The sequence below is a fragment of the Dromaius novaehollandiae genome, chromosome 27 (assembly GCF_036370855.1).
Source record: "Dromaius novaehollandiae isolate bDroNov1 chromosome 27, bDroNov1.hap1, whole genome shotgun sequence".
Taxonomy (NCBI): Eukaryota; Metazoa; Chordata; class Aves; order Casuariiformes; family Dromaiidae; genus Dromaius; species Dromaius novaehollandiae.
In genome coordinates, this window is record NC_088124.1 from 3,959,058 (window position 1) to 3,979,182 (window position 20,125).

Sequence of the window (20,125 nt, forward strand, 5' to 3'; positions counted from 1 at the left end):
TTAGTCTCAGCCTCAGTTTCCCCATTGGTATATGGATACCTTCTTACACCTCTTCCAGCTGGGGAGCAAGAGGGAAACAGAAATTTGCTCCTGAAACTTGGTGTGCCATCTCAGAGAGATAGCGCCCTGACAGCGGATACTGCAGGGATGAAGAAGAGAGATCTATAGAAATCTGCTGTCCCATCAGCTGCTGAACCTGCCCAGTAGTTAAGGCTCTTATCTCTGATGTGTTCACATTTCCCTGGCAGGAAGCAACAACAGTAGGAAATTGCAAAAGAGAAATCCATTACAGGGGCAAACAACAGGGTTCCCAACTGCCATGAAATACTCCAGCAAAGGAAAGGGCCTGCATGTTCTTACCAGAGACAAGTCCAACATACATAAGACAGGGAGGTGCTACCACCTTCCTAGGTCAGGAGGATTAGGACAACAGCAGTACCTGCCGCTGGCTAACTGTTCTCACCAACTGCACAGAGAAGCTGCACCGCTAAGCAGAACTACAGCTGGCACGGAGATGGGCACCTGGACCTTTAGTACTTCTGCAATAGCCACTGTTTGCCCTAGACTGCCTTTCCCAGATACCAGCCCAGATCCCTAGGCTATGCTGCTTTTAACCCCTCTTTTTTCACATGCCAAGACACTATACATCGCCATACCAAGCTGTCCTACAAAGGACCTTGTTCTCTTTCCTACAGCACTCTCTATTGCTCAGAGACAAACTTTACCATTTACCTGATTTTCACCACTCACAGGACCAGCCTGGGTGCCAACTTCTGCCAGTCCTCCCTACTGGGGCTGCAGGGCTCCAGCAATGTCCATAACGAGTAAGAGCAAGCAAGGGGTACTGAGGGGGATGTGGTTCCCTAACACCACTCCACAGGGTATGACAGGTGGGGCTGTGTGCCTTGTTAATGAGCACATGCTTCACTAATGAGCGCTAACACGTCCCACCTGTGCTAACTGCCACCCAGTCATCCCCGGCTGCAGCCACTTCTGCTAGTACCACCCTGTCTCTGGAGCAGAGCACACAGCATCACTGCATCCCCCACACTGGGGCTGGGAGAAACCTCCTCCTGGAGCACAAGTTTCTTGGTTGCTGGTTGCGATGAGAGAAACTGAGCTGATGAACACACAGCATCCTTCCAGTTTCGCTTGATAAAGATCTGTTGTACCGGTTAAAAAAAGTAAGGGGGTGGCGGATGGCAGGATTCATAGAGTTACTGTAGGACTGCAGTATAACAGAGGTGGCTTTTCAGTGGGGATGGCTCTACCTTGTCAGCAAGGCAGAACAGCTGTGCCGTGAATCCAAGTGATTCAACAACTCCAATCCACTGCTTTGTCCCATCCTGCATCATTGCAAACAAGCCTATCCATCAGGGCAATGGCATTTTCATCCCGTTACCCTTCACACACCCTAGGAGCCTAGGATTTCCATCTCTGAATGCCAGTCTGCTAAAATAAAGGATGAGAGGCCAAGGGCAGAGCGTGCTAAGGGATGACGCCTGCTGGGATGATCTGGGACCAGAAGGTGCCGGAGAGCCTGGACCCCGGCCGTGCCCCTTTTCTGCAGAATTAATCCTGGGGAATGTGTATGTGAGCACAGGGAGAAGGAGAGGAGATTAAGGTTCTAGTTATAAATTGCTGCAGAAAGGGTGGGGACTCAGGCTTTCCACACAACCAGCCAGCATCAGAGTCTAAATAAATACTCTACCCTCTAGTTCCTGGCTTCTATAAATAACCATATCACACAGTTGTCAGTTGGTACTTTGGGATCACTGCAGTGAGACTCAAGCAAGATCAGAGTACTCCCAGTCACGCAGTCTTGCGCATACCTGGTTGACCCGACAGAGGCAGCCTGCACACAAACACACACTGCTAAAGTTATATCCCTCGCCGTCACTGTCTCTGCGCGAGTAAAGGTTAAACTTTAACAACAGATAAATAAATGGCCCTAATTAAAAAGCCAGCTGCTCCTATAATCCACTTTGTGTCCTGCCCCAAAACCAGATCAAGCTCCTAGTTAAATTAGTAGGAAAAATTAAGGTCACAATTTTATTGAACTATTTGCCTTCGGCCATTCAAATAGCACTGACCGTAAATGAGAATCCAAGATCTGGTCGCAAATTAAATCTAGATCTGGTATTTGAGACAAGTACCTTGTCTCTAAAATTGGATCAAACTCTGAACCACCCTGAGTGTTGAGGAATTAAAGGTTTTTTTAGTTAATTTCCAGCATGTGAAAAAAGAGTGGGCAGGAACTGGGAAATCATGCTTGTTTTTATCATCATATTTTTTTAAATATAAATACTTGACTCCCAGACAGGTTTCCTTCATTTGGTACATGTTTTAAAGATTTCCAGCCTTTGGCTAAGCCTCAGCACACTGTCATTACAGTGTCAGGGATACACTTCCTCCCGAGGGCTTGCTCACATTCATTCATCTCTTGCATCATTTCTACCACTGATATCTAGGATTTCACATGGGAGCTGGCTGCCTTGACACAAATGAATTGAAGGAAACAGACCTTGATCTCTCATCTGAAATGAGAACACGCACAGCAGTAAAGCTCCATGACTGACATGAACTGTCACTAGCATCTCTGACAGCGACAGTGCCTTTGTGACAGTCCTGTGAGAATAACTTGCAGCAAACTGTTTACTAAGCCAATGTTTCTTCCATCCTGTGAACTGGCAGCCAGCAGATCCAGATTCTTCTCCATTTTACTCCTTTTTCCCAAATCTAACTGACTTGCACTGAATAATCTCCCTGATGAATTGTGGTCTGGGCAAATTCAAGAGAAGACAACCCTGGAGGTATGTCTATAAAGCATACCACGGGCTGAGGTGTGCTTCAGCCAGCAGACATGACTGTGCTGACATACATGAAGTTGGGTTCTCTTCTGCTTTCGTGGTGGTCATACAGCTTTCTGGATCAAAGCTGGTGTGTGTCCAGGTATCGAGAGCTCTGGCAGAGCAAGTGCGTGTCTGGATTCAAAATACTATTTAGACAAACCTGTATTATCAGATGGCCATGGGGAATACTGCAGTAATTCACTGCCCTTGGATGGATCTCTGGTGTGAAAGGAGGAACCTCTTCTGCTAAAGTTAGAAGACTTGATTTAGCACAAAGCAAGCAATAGATTCACATTTCTCCTTACCCCAGTCATTAACAGAGACCAAACCGTAACATTGTGTTTGTACAAGTTATTTTCCTAATTCAGAACTCCCTCTCTGCAAAAACGCCCTCACATTTGCTTGTGCCATGTCCCTGCCAGTCAACTTGCTCACTAGAATATTTGAGGGAAGTACCCTGGCATTTACCATATGCTGATTGTGCTCATTTGCGGGGATTTACATCCATGATTTAGGTGGGGACATTCTACACTTACTCTGCAGCACCAGGACCAAAGGTCAGAAAGCTGAAACTAGATGAGGAATAGACAGCTCAGATGACACCCTCTTTGAGCTCTACAGCAGCACACAAACAGCACAAGATGTTTCACAACCCTTTTTCCTTGTGAACTTCTTGCAAAAATCTCTCTGTAGCTGAACAACAAATATAATGGCCACGGCTCAGCTTCCTTAAAAAGGAAGCAACCCTACCATCAAGGCACCAAGCAGCAAGGCTTTGCCTAGGCAGCATGACAGCTTTCTGAGACGAGATGAGTCATTTTTAGCAGCTGGCATATGTGAGTGAGGGAAAGGCAGACCCACCAAGATAGCAAAATTCTGGCACTCTGCAGCTTGTTCAGACAGACTTTGAGCCTTGTCCCTAAAGCAGTTCACAGATGCTCATTTTGTTATTTGCAAGCAGTGTTACTCCTGCTGCATCCCCATCTTTGCTACTCACTGATGCAGATGTTGTCAGAGGGAAAATACGACTGAGCGTCATTCCCAGCAGAGCGTGTGCTCCATCCCTTCCAGACTTCACAGCTGGCGGCTCCTCTGTTGCGGAACGTAAAGGACCACGCTCCTGCCGAGGCCGGGGGCTGTGACAGGCTCGTGCAGGCCATCGCACCAAGACCAAGGCAGCCACAGCAAATGCCACCCGCAATTCCCCCGACGGCTCAGGAACTGACCTGACAAGTCACCAGAGAAGGGCATCGGGAAAGGATGGTGCGTGTCTCCTGTGATCCAGTTACTGCTTCTAACTGGGAGTTGCCCAGCTCCCCTCTCCTTCACAGCCGTCTGCAGTGCTCTGGAGAAGGTGTTTTTCCAGGGTTCCACATGAGGCAATAGTCACTTTATTCATACATCTCTACAGCAGGAAAAACTATAAATGAGACAGAACTATAATGATTCACTAATAAAACACAAGTAGAGGTCCAAAATAATAGTAAAACCAGGATTAGAGCTGTCCAACTACAGAAAAGGATGCATACTTCACAATAAATAAATGAAGAAAAAACAAATTCACACCTTCAAAACGTTGTTTTTTTTCTCTCTTTAATAAAACCCTGATTTTCTGCAGAGTTTTTACTTTTACTGCTAGGAATTCCTTCTGCCCCCCCCATGGTCTTTCACCTTTTCGCTTTTTATTTCTGCTAAGATTAAAGAAACATTGGGAAAAATTGTTTTTCTCCCAACAAAAATTTTTCAAAGCATTGTTCTGATACACTTTGACAGATCCACATTTCTCAGTGACCAAAAAGATAACAGTCACTAAAGTTTTCCCTATTAGTAGAAGGGGCATTTTCATTAAAAGAACAACAAAAATACTTTGATATAAATTTCACAACCAATCTAATCTTTGCCCAAACTATAAAAAAAGTCAATAAATGCAGATTTAGAGCTACTGTTGCTCCCAGGTCATATGGAAGCCTTGTGTTAATAAATCAGGGTAGAAACCTGCTTCTACTGAAAATCCATGGCAGCCGGTCCCTTTCCTCCCCATGCATTATCCCCAGCAATAAAGACTTTTCAGGCCTCCCTGATACCTAGACAAATCTCCTTGTCTGCAGGCTCTGGACTTACTGAGCCCCAGGCAAATGAAGAGCTTGACACCGCTCCCAGGCCTGGATGAGCTCCTGGTCGGGACCCTGGTCCCCTCCTGCGGTCAGCTCCGCTGTGCTGCGTCAGCGGCAGGGAAAGGCACGTCGCAGTCGCAGCCAGGATGTGCGGGAGAGAGGGATACGCTCTCCTGCGCTAGGAATAAATAGAGCCAGTCAGTCTCCCAGAGTTGACCATTCAATCCTTGTTGCTGGTGGTTGTCGCCGTTTCCCAGTTCAGCACCTGAACTTCCTCTGAGGGAAATATCTGAGAGCTTTTTAGCTGCAGAAAACACAGCTGAGGGTCCAGAGGTTACCTGCTGCTTTTTTAAAACCTCAGGGAGGTAAGTACTGCTCCTCAGCTTCTGAGTGTCCTCTGGAAAGGCCAACAGAACCCCCCCACCCCAATTTATATTTTAACTGGGAAACACCGTGCCCTTACTACAAAGCCTTGCCCAGCTAGCTGGTGGCACCAGTGTAATTCAGGGCACATCAGCACATGAAAGCGCACTCGATTTAAGTCAGAGCATCACTTGAAACTGCAATAGCTTTTCTCAAATAACTCTGCATGTAGGAGAGACCTTGAAATGCATGTTATGCTGCTATATTAAGACAATATAGAATCCTTTGTGAACACTATTATTGGTGTTCACTTTAAACCTGATATCCCTGATCCGATGTAAATCCAGCAGTTGAGACCGTGACTTAGTGAGACACGGCTAAGCAGCTGAGCTGTGATAACTCCCTTAACCCGCTGCAAAACAGCACCCTGCCAGTGACTTCGTGCCACTTCTGCAGCTTTTTCTGAGGCAAAGGCTGAGGGCTCAGAGACAAAATGCCAGCCCTGCTAGCCAGGCCACAGAGCGGCATCCCGGCAGTGCCCAAGTCCAGCATCCTGCCACGCACTGGGCAGCGCTGGGGGGGACAGGGCACAGCGTGGTCAGGGACACCGGAGTCACCGGGTTACGGGCACCCGCTGACTTGACTGGAGCGCTACCAAGTAAAGCAGGTATTACTGGTCGTGGTAGTTGAAGGCAAAATATTTTGTCACATTAGTGCTGGGCTAGGTCTGTGCACATGGTTAATTAAAGACGCTTGGCTAGACAGCAGTAATTTGCTAAACCGCAGTAACTTGACTGTTTGCAGTCATCTGTCTATCCCCATGCTAAGCTGCTCTTAAAATGAAGAAGGGGTTGAACTGTATCCATTAAAACTCATTCTTTTGGCTACTGAGGTACAATTTCTGCATATAGATAAAGCCGAACCATTCCATTTACGGCTATCACACGTGGGCAGCCTCCTAGCCTTCACCAGGAACATTACTAACAAGCAAGCAATACTACGGCAGGCCCCAATATTCAAAACTTAGCTCGAAACTCAGTCTGGCCTTCCAGTTCACAGCTAGCCATGAACACGGCCCCTTTGCCCAGGAGGACGCGGAGTCCCGAGCCGGGGAGCCCTGGAGAACCGCGACGTGGGAGCCAGGAGTGCGCCTGGCCCTCCCCGCAGGCAGCGAGAAATCAAAAGCTGAGCCCTGAAGAGGAAGGGGATTTTTCCACGATTCATCTCACAACAGTTTGTCCCTGTGACCAGCTATAAACAGCAAAGACAGAGAAAGGAGCTTATATCTTACAAAATGGCATGGGTCCTTGTACAACCAGATAGAGCCCAGGCTGTATATCGCCAGTGTCCTGCAGGTAACTCTTTCTAAAACACTACAAACTGCACTTTAATCCTAAGAAAGGTCTGTTTTAAAATTCCCTCTAGTGGAGAGAGGGTGAAAATTCAAGCTGCAAGGTACTGGCAGTCAAGAAATCCACACCCAAGTTTTGAGCAACTCTGACGTCTCGCTCTGCCTGCCGCAGGGCTAATGTTTCTCTGTAGCCTGTTTCACACCCTTGCTCCATTGCAGAGGCAGAACTGGACTGGGTTACGGGTTTCATTCCCCCAGGGCCGCCTCAACCGGGGGGAAAGGAATAATGACCAGCTGAGACTTCTTAAATCATTTCATGTTACCCAAAATTATTATTTTGACATAATGGAAGACTTTTCAATGCAAGGTTTTTTTCATAAAAATAAAAAAAGGCCTTTCAAGCTGAAAATCAAAATGTTTTATTTTGCAATGTCAACACTGGCAGGTTTGAATTTTTCAGATACATGGTGATTGTCACAAAGGTTCCTCCCTGGCCACCTCTGTGTCCTTTGTGGCAACTCTGCAAGCATATTGTCTGATCAGAGGTAGACAAAACAGGCCAGGTTTACTGCTGGTGTAAATCAAAGAAGCTCTGCTGACTTCTGTGGAGCATTGCAAATTTATGCCAAGAGCTGACCCAGCATCTCTATCTTCAAAACTAGGGCAGATTGAAATATGCTGTTTTTCAATAATATATTCAGGTTAACAGGGCTTTTATATTTGGGAAATTAATCTTGCATTGACTGAAAACCTCTTGGGATAACATGCAAAGGTTGCTAAGAAGAGGAAAACAAACACGGTTGTATAACTCAGTTCTCCCTCTCTTTTCTTTCATGAAAACATATTGCAGTGATATGGTAGTGATCTAAAACCCAGCACTAATATTACTGAAATATGCAGAAATATAGCCTGATGTAGTATAGAAATGATTTTACTAAGAGGTAATATTACGTCATCTTGTATTACGGTAAAATGATTCAAACCAGAAATATTGAGACATAAATCTGCGGTAACAGAAGAGAAACAACACTGTGTTAGAGAAAGTCTTTCCGGTTCATTGCAAGAGAGTTCTTGCAAAGCATGTACAAATATGTAAAAAGGGGGGCCCTGGGTATGTACACACACTTGCGTTGGCTTGTCTGTGCACATGCTCATACTATGTTTAAAGTCAGTCTGGGTCCCAGGACTGATCCTTGGTCAGTGCTACCAAAGACTTCCCAAACTCGATCCTTGTCTTTTAACACTCGCTCTTTACTGCCTCTTCTGCTTGGCTACCCAAGAGCCCTACTACCATCTCTCATCTTCTTCAGCTTAATCATTACCTGATAGACACCATGTCAGATGCTATTCAGAAATCCAGACAAGTGATGTACACATTTTCTTGTTTAGAAAACAAACATTGTCCAGGCAATGAGATCAAGTTAGTCTGCTGTGATCTAGTCTGCCGTGATCTACCTTTGCAAATCTGTTACATATCATTCCATTTTTCCATGTACCTCCATGTCAATAGTCATCCCTTCCTTTGCTGTAATGCTCAAGCAAAACCGATAGTGACTTTTAGGCCTGTAACCGTCTCTGTCACTTTTTCCTCCTTGCATTTGCTATTCTCTAGTCAGGAAGTATCATCTCCAATTTCACCAATTTACAAGGACTCTTGTGATTTGACCCTTAATTTTTAATTCATCCAGCATATTAGACTCCAAAATGGCCTGGAAATTTCACTGCTATATGCCAAGGAGATTACACTGAGTAATCATGGTTTTACACTCAAGCCCAGGGAAGGAAATACCACCAGCTAAAAACTGTTGAATTGCTTGCTTTCTGATAAAGTTGCCAAGGCCTCATGAAGGTAATATTAACCAGCAATCTGCATGATTACTGCTTCAGTGACCAGTCAGCAGTGAAGTGGCTGACTGTGACGGAAACCACTCTGTCACATAGAGTAGCTGCACTGTTGCATTACAGAAGTTTCTAATTGCAAATAGCAACAGACTCTGAAAGGATATGCAGGTGGCTACTGCTTGATTAATGTGTGTTGCATCTGTTATTTCAAAGTGGCAATTACACTATAAAAACACACCATCTCAATAGCAGTACATTGATTTTATGCTAACTGAAAATCTGGCCCTTTACATAGTTTTTTGTCTCTCTCCTCCCACAAAAAATAATTTTCTTCTGAGTACCATAAAATAAAAGATTTCACTGGTTCTATGTTATAACAGTAATATTATGTTCTGCTAGGAATCAGCAATACTGCCTCTGGCCATGAAATTCAGGTAATGACCCATAACTGAAGTAAATTAGTGCTTAATTCCCCATTCCTTGCAGACAGCTTACTAATGGAAATTGATTTCCAGCTTTTTTCTTTTTCATTTAACATGCTCATGTAATGTCTTTGTTTTAGATTCTAGTGGTTTCCAGCGATTTTAGCCAAAAGGCTAGTGTACAGGAGACCACAGAAAGCATCTGGTTAATCAATGTTCTGTTAAATAATGCGCTGGGGACTGAAATGGCAGACACAGCCTCATACACGGGGCTGGCTCAGCTTTTACTCATTCCCATGGACACATACGTGTGCTGGGCCAGATGCTCGGCTGCAGTAAACCAGTGGAGCTCTGTTGATACCCTACAACATGCACAGAAGTCATACTGTCATGCACCTACGTACAACCACCCCTCACACACCAGCTCTCACACCCTTACCACGTTCATTTGTGCATGACGCACTTCACACATGCGTTCTCACATGCAGTGCACTCCCAGCCAGAGAAATAGGTGCTGCTCAGCCACCTCCAGTCACCCTCTGACCTACGGAGAAGACGCCTGTCAGCAAACCAAGCCGAGAGGCAGAGCCTCACGTGTGGCTTCTACGTGGTGTTCGAACCAAGAAGCCGGATCCACCTTCTGCAGACAGTTACTCAACCACCACCGAAAGGTCCCCTGTAATTCTTGCAGAGTGCGGGCTCTGTTGTGTAATCTGATAGAGCCACACACACACACACACCCCCTTTTTTCTGCTATTTAGGTAAAACTCAGCTGACAATTTCTTCACTGTATAGAAGCACCAGCATTAGAGACAGGAGCTGGCCTTGGAAATCCAACCCATTTTCTTTGAAAGAGAGGGAAAGGCAGTAAGAGACGGTAAGGTTTTTATAGCTCAAACCCTGTCAGTTAACACAGCTGTGAGCCAAAACAGAGTATTATCATAATGTGTTATTTTCAACCCTTAGTTACTTCTGCAGCCTCTATCAGGCTGGTCTGGCAACTACAAAGGACTTGGGAGGGGGTAAAAGTCTACTTTTCCCATTTTACTTTCCTATAGATGCAATATTACAATGCTGTTTTACATTTTAAAAGCAGGACTAACAGCTATTATTTTGCTCAGTGTTGGCTGGATTTTCTGGTTCCATAGACACTTTAATGGTACTATAAATTGTCTGGTAAAGGAGTTGTTAGAGATGGCGTCTGGAGTATTTGTCCCTTACTGATGTGTAAATTGGTTTGTACTGCTGGTGTGTGTTTCTAAAGATGAATGCTTTGTAGTGTGATGATAATAATAATAATTAGCATAGGATATAGCAATGTGTTAATTGTGAATTAAAATCCAAAACAGAGATGACTATGCAGATCAGTTCTTTCCTCCTGCTCTCTGTTTCTCCGACCAGCATTCAGAGCATCAGGCTCCCAGGGACATTTCTCTGGACAAGGGAACTTTCTGAGTCTGCTTCTCTGTTCTTGCACTGCTAAAAACAACAGTCTTTCCCAAGTGCATTTCCTCAGGTGCCTTTTGCACTGATGCTGACAGGAAGTACAAAACTGCTGCACTCCTGGAGAATCCTACTTGTTATCCCAGATGCATGCTAATTCAGCTTTAGTTCCTGAATGGATCAAAAGGGAAGGCCAATATAGTGGCAGATGGAGGAAGGACACAACACCAACAGGTTCCAGAAGCCTATCGATGATGGCAGGAGAAGATATGGGACAGAATGAAATGCTAGATGTTATCCTTATCACAGCTGTCTTGTGTGGCAGCATAATGTAATTATTAAAGTAAATGTTCCTTCCATTCATGCAATGAAGTTGTAAGACTGTGAGCAAGTCAAGAAACTGCTGGTGTGTCTCAGCTTACCCGTTTGTGATACAGAGGTAAGTATCCACCTCTGCCTGCTAGGACTGCGCAGAGGATTAAACAAGGTTCATAGATCACTTAAAATTTGGTGAAAGAACATTGTCTTAGTGCAGATCTCATTTAAAATATAAATCCATGGTGAAAAAATAGCTGAAGTCAGAAGAGAGTGGGGTGCCTGGGCATGATCTGTCTGAGTTTTCATACTCAGAGTAGCATGCAGAGGAGAGATAACAGCTCTACTGAGATGTGTAGCCTCCATGAATGTACATTAAAGTTTGTACACTGACTTATGCATTCAGAAGTGGAATGATAAAATTAACTGCAGTCTTGTGTTCTAAGCATATAACCACCTTAGGTGAACCCTGTCACACATACATTGTAAGAAACTATGAAATAGAAAGTAGGAACCAGTTTGCTTAGTAGACCAAAGAGAAAATATAATCATGAAAAAAAGAATTTCCCCTACGTCACAGGCAGGAAGACGGGCAGCAGGAAGTCAGTGGCAGAGCTGAATACAATTTTAAATACTTATCTTCTGGCCTAGCCACTAAAGTGAAATATAGGCAATTAGGGAGAAAGCTTGAAAGATCAAGGTGGGAAAAAATGTTCTTTCTAAGTGACGATCAATTATTGATTTTAATTTACAACAGGCAAAAGACTACTTCAACTCACCAAACAAGGATGTGGGCTTATACCGTTGGTTTTACTATCCTGCCTCATGTTGGAGGACTCTTTGGCTGGTTCATTAATCGCAAAGGAGTGCCTGTTTGGTACGAGAAGCTAAAGAAACCTTCCTGGTGTCCATCCCGCAAAATATTCCCTATTGCTTGGACTGTCCTGTACACTGGCATGGGGTAAGTTCTGCATACTGCTTCATCTCTCATCCTGCTGTTTTTGATCCCTAACAGAGAAGTCATTTCAGGCTCTTCATTCATTCACTTTTAGGATATCCCTTTTCCCTGGATCAGCAAGGCATGTCAGGTATACTTATTCCCAGCAGATGAAGTGCAGCCTGAGCTGCTTTCTGGGCTGAGTTCCTCAGCTTCACACTGCAGGCTATGCTTCTGGCCAGGGACGCAGCCCACACTTACCACTGTGAACACATATTTAAAGCAGTCACTGCCCTGGGGAAAATGTGGGCCACATAGGTATGATACAGACCATGGGTTTGAGACTAGTGAGGGACGCGGATGCAGCTGACTTTCACTCCAATAAAATTCTCATGCAAACCCACTTTGCAAGACACTTTTCCATGAAAAGAGTACTTGTATTTGAGGTTTACACCATTATAATCACATTCTCAGAGTTGTTTTGGTCCAAAAGAGGTGAAAAATGCCCTTTGATACCCAAGAAATGCTCAAGAATCCTAATCTCTGGAAGCCAGAACTCACTGCAGGACAGCAAAACACTAATGTGGGTTTTCCTCTTCACAGCTACGCCTCTTACCTGATCTGGAATGACCTGGGCGGCTGCAACAGCAAAGCCATCATCCCACTTGGCCTCTATGGGGCTCAGCTGGCCTTGAACTGGGCTTGGCCTCCCTTCTTCTTCGGTATACGTAACTTAAAGATGGTAACGTATCTAGACATACATTCATCTGCTGGAGACTTGTTTGCTGGTGTCCCTGCTACTGTTTTGGGGGTTGTTTGGAGGGTTTCTAACCGGCATTATATAATAGAGGAGTGTAAACAGAGCTGCAAGAAGGGCTTTTCTTAGATATAGTTCATACTGCACCTGGTTCTAGACAATGATATCAGTCCCTTGCATTTCTCACTCTGCTCTTGTCATCCAGATGGCTGGCTCTGCTGGAGCAGGGCGGCAGACCAGGAAGTCAGTAGTCCTGCTGCTGCGTCTCCTAGTTAAGCATTCAGGGTTAGAGATAAGTCTCTTTGAGAGTCACACCCTCCCCTAGCAAGCAGCAAAGTTAGGGTCTCTGTAGGGGCGTATTAGCTATGAGTGGCTTATCGGGCAATACAATGCAATGTGCATGCTGGAGCAAGTGGGAGGATACACACCAAAGAAAGACACGGCATGGCAGAATTGAACACTGGTGGTGTATTCAGAAAGCACTTAGCTCAGGTGTCAAGGCCTGGGGATTATGGACAAGCAGAGTAGGGCTTGTGCTTCCATCTGAATTTTGTCACTCTGTGCACAAAAGATAAATATAGAAACTCTGTGAAGTGATAATAGCTATTCGTACTGTCATAAGCATGTTGCTGATCTGTCTACATAGGCATTATCAGTAGAAGGGGCCACTGATCATCATAAACAGTCTATTAACCTGCGGAACTTGACAGCAAACAAAATTAACATTGGCCTTGGCTCCTGGTGTGATGCATTCAGATCTCAGTGACCAGAGTTCAGAGCCAAGGTTCTGGGGCTTAGGACCAGTCTAGGTGGCTTCTCAGTGCTGAATTTCCCTGAGTGCTCTTTTACCTCACTGCTTTTTGCAGAAGTGCTTATGGTCTTGTCCCGGGAGTGAGCATCAGAGTAATTTTCTTCTCTCTGCTCTCCAGGCACTGATTGACATCCTGTGCTTAGATGGTCTGGTGATAGCCACGATGTGCTCGTGGTACCCCATTAACAAGATAGCAACGCTGTTGATGGTGCCTTACTTGGGCTGGCTGGCCATGGCGACTTGTCTCACAATCCGCATTTGGAAGGACAACCCTGAGGAAAAACCAGGAAAGGCTGAATAAGAGCTGGACAGAAAGGAAGGCATTTTGTGAAATTAAACAAAGCTGATGTGAACCAAGATCTAGTAATTTGGAGGGATTCACTTTAGGACAGGCATCAGAGCATGCCTCCTCCTCTCCCTTTCATCAAGGTTGTGTGAAAGAAAAGTTTGCACCATGCACCTGTGTGTTCCTTTAAGGTAACCATGCATCTTTAACCTGGGAACCTTTTCTTCCAGCACTGTAGAGGTTTTGGGGCTACAGCTGTATGGTGACCTTAATTGTACCAGGTCAAATTCCATCAGCCAATTAGGATCTCTTATACCAGTATAATTCAGAGTAGCAATACTGGAATCAGTGAAACTGCTCTGAACTGCTACCAGTCCCCAAGAGAGCAGAACTTATTCACACACAGGGTAGATCCTATCTCTTCTTCTGGGACCAAACAAAAATGCCTTTCACTCATGCAAACTAATTTTAAAAAACTTACTTGGTTTTTTTTGCTATTCTTGCTGTTGCTTCATTTTCATGTCTCATATGGTCTGCACTTTTTACCATTACCTTTTTATCTGACAGTTACTGAGCAAGCAGTAATCTGTCTTGTTCTGCCAGTGAAAGGAGACTGGGCACTTTGACTTCTATTTGTGGAGTATCGCACTTCTTGAGTTTCATGCTCCAGGATAAAGCAACAATGATTAGAATGCAAATGCTTGTCCCAAGAGGAAACTTCTCTCTCCCACCTCTGTGCGCTATTCCTCACCAGAAAAGAAGAACTAACATCAGCGTCTTTGAAAAAATACTTAAAATATTTTTTAAGTACTGAAACATAGGAGCTTTTGTAAAACTAAAAGCTTGCTCACGTTGCCTTGAAGGTTGTAATTACATGATTGCCAAAAGGTCCCACGCAAAGTCTGTCAGGTGCAGTACAGATATCTTACCCAGAGTCTTTCCATCCCTAAAGATTAATCAGGCAATTAGGAATTAATCAGGAAAGATTAAACTATACATAGTATTCAAGAGAAATGTGACCCACCCATGATACAGAATCAGACACAAATGGTGAATGGACTAGCTCTTGTCCATCCTTTATTCTGGCCCTTGCGTTTGCTAGATCTGAGACTTAAATGTTGTTGTCTATGGGGGAATATTTACTATTATTTTTGTTAATTGATAGAAGCAATGTATGTGTAGAAAAGTGGTAAGTTTATTTCTTCCTGGCAGCTGACTGTAGATTAAGGTGGGTGGGTAAAGGAATGGGTTTATTTGGGAAGGGGGAGGGGGAGGAGGCTTAGCTGGGGATGTAAAAAAAAAACTGTATTTGCTTTTAATACAACCAAGACATTTTTGTTTGGAAAATAAATAAAACCAAGTTATTCTTGCTTTACCAGTGTGGCACTAGGTTTGCAAAAGGGACTGGAAAAAGCTCAAGGGATCCTGTCTGGAGCCCATGGTTTGTGCTCTGGCTGCAAGGAAAAGGAGATTGGCAACAAGGCTCTGCAGGGCTCCAGCATCCAAACTCCTCAGTGCACGTTAGGAGCAAAGGGGCTGTGTGGGTTTCAAGCCTAAAGGTCCCAAATGTTCCTCCCATCGGGGCCCCTGCAGAGCAGAGCCACGCTCACTTGGAGATGCATTCCCCTAACAGGCTTCTCCACCATACTTCAACCACAGCATTAAGTTAAGGACGCTAATTCTTGCTGGACCCTTTGATCAGCAATAGGTCGGGGTTTGGAGGCCCTTCCTGAGTCGCATCAAGCCTGATTTTCCGGCTGAATATTCCTAGGTCCAACTAAGTGGAAGAGCTGGGCGTTCGGCAGGGCTGAAAGCTAGGCCCAAGAGAAACAAATACCAATAGTTCAGAGCACTTGACATTTGTGGCATCCTTTTTAAATTTGGTATTGTATCTTGTTTCATCATTTTGATCCCATCCATTATTTTTCCCTTCCAGCTACAGGACACCTTTATTCAGGACTGCTGTTGCAAGCACATTGCTGACATCTCCCAAGTAAAGGATACGTAAGAACAGGCCCCTGGATAGATGTGACTGTAAGCAGGTGCAGGGCTATAAAGCACTAAGCACAGCAAGCAGCACTAGAAAGATCATAAGCTACTTTAAAACACCCAGCTATATATCTCAGGGCTTTATATGGCTGTGTGTTACCACTGTGCTTATTTACAGTAATGACTAGTCTGTATCTTCCAGGGAGCCACATGTCAAAGGACACGAAGACATAAACTATTTCTTTTTAAAAAGAAACTAATATCTGCACTGAAGATTTAGTTCAGTGGAGTTAAGAATGATTTAGGGCATCTGAACATCATTATGTCTGTCCTTTCCTACTTAGCATGGAAAAGCCACCAGGACTAGAGATGAGCAGAGCCATCTAGTGAAGCCGTGAAGAATAAGGCATGTCTGTACAGGGTTCTCTGCTTCTAAAAAGGGAAAGGATATTACTTAATTTATGTTTAAGTCGGTAAGTGACTCTAGATCTGGTTAAAACCTGCAACATTTTAATAACATTTCCCGATTAAATATATGGATACATATGTAATCAGCTTTCATAAATTCCTCCTCCCTCCCCTTCTTCCCATTTTTTTCAGACAGGTAAAGTAAAACCTCGTATTAAGAATAACAGGTTTTTTTTGAACTTTTCATGCTTGCCCTCTCTACCTTCCCATTTTTCTAACCAGCGTGACTAGCTGACTTGTTCTTGTCATCATTTCAGTTCCTCTTCCTTCCAGTCCACCTATAAATCTGCAGAGAGCTTCTCTTTGCTACTTGCATTTTCTTGCAGGCAACAAAAATAGCAAACGTTCCTAAGCATTATGTGAAATATAGGTAATAGCCTAAAATCAATTGACAAATTTAAATTCTGCAAAGCACCCTCTTGTATTAATATTTAAAGCATTGTTTAGCATACTTGCTATTTAAACAGATACACTAAAACTCTTTGCATAAAAATAACTTTAACAGCATTTCACAGTCAGCCATCCAGAAAATTTCTTATTTATCTTGTCCAGTGCAGAGCAAAAGCAGTCTCTGCCCTTGTGCAGCTCTCGGGGCCCGGTTTTCCCGTTAGTGCTACATGAAATGGCTTTTGCTCCTGGTGACACCCTGGCTGGAACAAGCACATGGCCACGCAGCCTCCATTGCAGACCTTGCCTGGATCCGGCCCTATGTTACAGTCAAATGGACAAAATGGAAGAAGAGAGAAAGGCCTAGAGAGGTGCTAGAGATCCAGCCCAAGGTTGGGACCCTGCCTTGCTGAAACCAGTGAAACTTTGCTCGTTCACAGGCGAGAGGATATCAGTTGGGGTCTCGTGTGTGTGAGCTCAGGGCCCTACTCCCTGCTGTACATCGTTTTCCCGAAGGGCCCTTCTTCCCACTGAATCCAGAAGGAGCACCGAGTAGCTTCGCTGATGCCAGCATTAACCAGGCGGCTGGCAGAGTGGATGCCGTCACCTTAGCAGGCTCGCGAGGTTTTTGTTCAGCCGCCCTATATTAGCTTAGATGCCACGTTCTGTCCCAACGTGAGGAAACATTCATAACCCACGAGGGGACCTGCCGTGGTCCACACGATCCAGCAGTGCCTCAGACAAAGGCCGTGCACTGGTGACAGCTTTCATAGGGTCACGGCATTTAGAGAGGGAGACACCTCTCAGATCACCATGGCTGATAATGATCCCGCTCCTCATCTGATATTAAACTGATTGTACACTTGATCTTAGGCCCCTGGGCACACCCCCCGGCTGCTGGATACACAATATTTGTGCATAAACAACAGCTTCCTGACTTACAGTCCAGCTTCTTTTCCTAACCCTTGTCTCATTTAATAATCTACTGGCTGTTTCAGAAAACACCCTGGCTCCAATGGTAAGGAACTTTAATCAAGTTACTGCTGTCTGGGAAGCGATGTTAAAATGTAGAGCTAAATGCTGGAGAGGATTTGCCTCAGTGCATGTGCAAGCTTGAGCGTGCTGCGCGCCTGCAGCTCTCCCCACCACCCTTTCCATAGCCCTGGGTGGTGCAGAACGCGCGTTCCTGGGGCTTTGAGCACCCGCAGCGCGGCTGGGGCTGACCTTACCCTCGAACAGCTCCCCGTAAAACTGCAGCAGCAGAAACCCAGCAGGAAGGAGGTTATGCTGCCTGGAGCTGCCATTAACTTTAAATTGGCTTCCAATTAATCAGACAGACAGCAGTGTCTGCCAAGAAAATGGACTCCTTCCCTGCTCTACAGCAGCGCAGTTAATGGGTGTGTGTGTGTGCCGGGCACCGGGGATCGAGGCCAGGCTCTAGCAGTGAAGATAAGGAAGGCGAGGAGGTGAGAGCATCACTTATCTCTCCCTGCACCACAGCTCACCGGCTCGGCTGTACTGCCTTTTGCAGGGAACCGACATCCAGCACAGAAGGGGACAAGGGCACTACTCAGGGCCAACCTGTGGGATTCTGCAGTGCCTGAAAGCAGTGTTTTCCTATGCCTTCTCTTAAACCTTGGCATTACTGTCCTGCAGTGGGTTGGAAGGGGTAGAAAGGGCAGGTGAGGGCCTCCAAGGGCTGAGGGAAGGAAAGCTGCCTCTGCACATCACTGTCAGAGAGTGTTTATTTATTTATTAGGTAACGGTAGCTACAGCTGGAAAAAGCAGGAGGGGGATCACTGCCAGACAATGTATCTAGGGAGATGTTTTGTTACTGCCACCAGCTGTCCCCTCGGAATAGAGAGCACGTCCGAGCCATGACTCACGCAGCCAGTGTCTTCTTTCACTCTCGGCTCTATCCGAAAATGTTCGTCCAGCCCGAGAATGCAATAAAGCCTCCTAGTCCTAGTCCTAGCAAGGACTTTTGCAGCCAGGTCTCTTCTACTGCCCCTCTGTGATCAGGACAGGGTAGCAACCATTTGCACATAGGAAAGTAGCTCCTGCAATTAGGAGAGGACCTGCAGATGACTAGGCTGGGAGACAGATCAAGGGGATGAGGTACAATGTTTTTAAGTTTCTACATGAGATACTCATTTAAGATAGGAGAAAAGTCTCCAGATCGTTTGAAGATGCCTCTAAAGTCAGTGGAAAAACTCTTCTGGACTTAGATGGATGCAGGATCAGATCTTAATATCCAAGAATGCACCAAAGCCAGAAAGATCTCCCCAGAACAGGTTGCCACCTTAGCCTTGCCTACTAGCCCACTTTGCTGGCAGCATTTCCACTTATTGTAGACAAAGCTCTTCAAGTCTTACTGTACATTCGGTGCCTTTGAGGCCTACCCCTTCCCCTCCATATCACTTCACCTAGCTCTGCTCAGGCATTCTGGCCCTGATGCCCTGATACAGTGGATTCAGGCGTTTTACAGGGCGGAGACAGCCTGCCAGATGTGGCAGGACACTTCTGGCATAGGATGGAGAACGGCCTCTGGCAGGAAACCACACCTTGGGGTTGTGCCACCCAGAGGGATGTGGCCCCATGGCCACAGGGCAGGATCCTGGTCCCCCCCGTTGGAGGCCACCTCACGCAAGGTGCAGCCGCCTAAAAGGACTACGTACTGGGGAAGAGGCCAGAGCTACCGGCTGCGTCCGGCGTGCTGGGTCACAGGGAGAGGCTACAGGGCTCTGCTGTAAGTGAGCACGATTTAGCCCTTTCTGTGGGGGAACAACCAGCGAGAGGCAACCGGCTCATCTTCATTCTCACCGCGCGAGACCTGACATGCATGCAGATCTCTTGTGCCTCTTCTGTGCCTAAACAGATTCCACCGTGCAGGGCTCTCAGAGCAGTACGAAATTCACAGTCAACTAAATAAAACATTAAATCAGTGCGGAGAGAGGCAGAGTGGAAGGAAGCCTTGATGCAAATGCTGATTGGCAAGTGCAATGATTTTAGTTAACCTAAGTGCCACTGGGAAGTCCTCAGGTGAGGCTAGCTGCATCTCTGGCCCCTCTCTGCACTTACACCCTAGCTCGTTTTCTGAACTAGCTGATGGAAAAAAATTTCCATTACTGGCTTCAGTCATTAGGCCCATGCACGCACACTCTCATACACACGCACCCACTTGGGGGGAACTAGGGTCATTTAAAAACAACTGAACAAAATTGATCAAAGCTTTCGTCCCTGAGGCTAATGCAAAATGTCAGATTGACAGCAACTTGGTGGTGTCTCTTTATATTTTTGGCGCAGGCAGACGCTGCAGGGGGGTGAATCATGACTATTTAGTGCACTGCCCTAGATGGAGCTGTGCAGCAGCTGGGTAATGGCTGGGTAGAGGTAGCGTCTCAGTGCCACATTCCCGAGATTAGATTAGAGCTCAGCACTGAACTCTGCGGAGAGGCCAGGCCAGTGAAAGCTAAAGGCTGCAGGAAAGATGGGACCTGAGCAGTCAAGAGCTTCCAAAAATAAAGAAAAGTGGGTCAGAAGGACTGAAGAGGGGCTGAATTGCTTTTTTTAAAAGTTTAGGGGGAAGAAGGAGACAAGCCATCACTCATTAAGAGAGGATCTCCATCCCCAAAATCACTGCCTGAAATGTCAAAGGTGAAAGTAATTGGACATGGGAGATGGAATTTGAGCATAGTTACCAGGCAAGAGGAAAAACACTACACCTGCCCTCCAGGAAAAGTATTTTCAGATTAAAAATAAATAAAAAATCCTGCACTATGAAAAGG

General features: G+C 45.5%; 1 protein-coding gene and 1 long non-coding RNA gene across 5 annotated transcripts; one reads left to right on the forward strand and one right to left on the reverse strand.

The window, feature by feature from the left end:
- Window positions 1-4,023: 4,023 nt before the first annotated feature.
- LOC135323742 (uncharacterized) lies at window positions 4,024-12,644 on the reverse strand. Its single transcript, XR_010385264.1, has 3 exons — window positions 12,544-12,644; window positions 4,974-5,144; window positions 4,024-4,272 (listed from the first exon to the last, which is right to left on the reverse strand). It is a non-coding gene; the product is annotated as an uncharacterized LOC135323742 (long non-coding RNA).
- TSPO2 (translocator protein 2) lies at window positions 9,713-14,868 on the forward strand. Of its 4 annotated transcripts, XM_064498154.1 has the most exons (5): window positions 9,728-9,821; window positions 10,761-10,826; window positions 11,460-11,663; window positions 12,243-12,381; window positions 13,326-14,868. In XM_064498154.1, exons 3-5 carry the CDS (start codon window positions 11,491-11,493, stop codon window positions 13,506-13,508), a joined length of 495 nt encoding a protein of 164 aa, XP_064354224.1. In that variant the 5' UTR covers window positions 9,728-9,821; window positions 10,761-10,826; window positions 11,460-11,490; the 3' UTR covers window positions 13,509-14,868. The 4 variants fall into 4 exon arrangements, with proteins under 4 accessions (XP_064354222.1, XP_064354224.1, XP_064354223.1 ...); XM_064498152.1 differs by lacking the exon at window positions 10,761-10,826 and having other exon boundaries at window positions 9,713-9,821; XM_064498153.1 differs by lacking the exon at window positions 9,728-9,821 and having other exon boundaries at window positions 9,839-10,826.
- The last annotated feature ends 5,257 nt before the right edge of the window (window positions 14,869-20,125 follow it).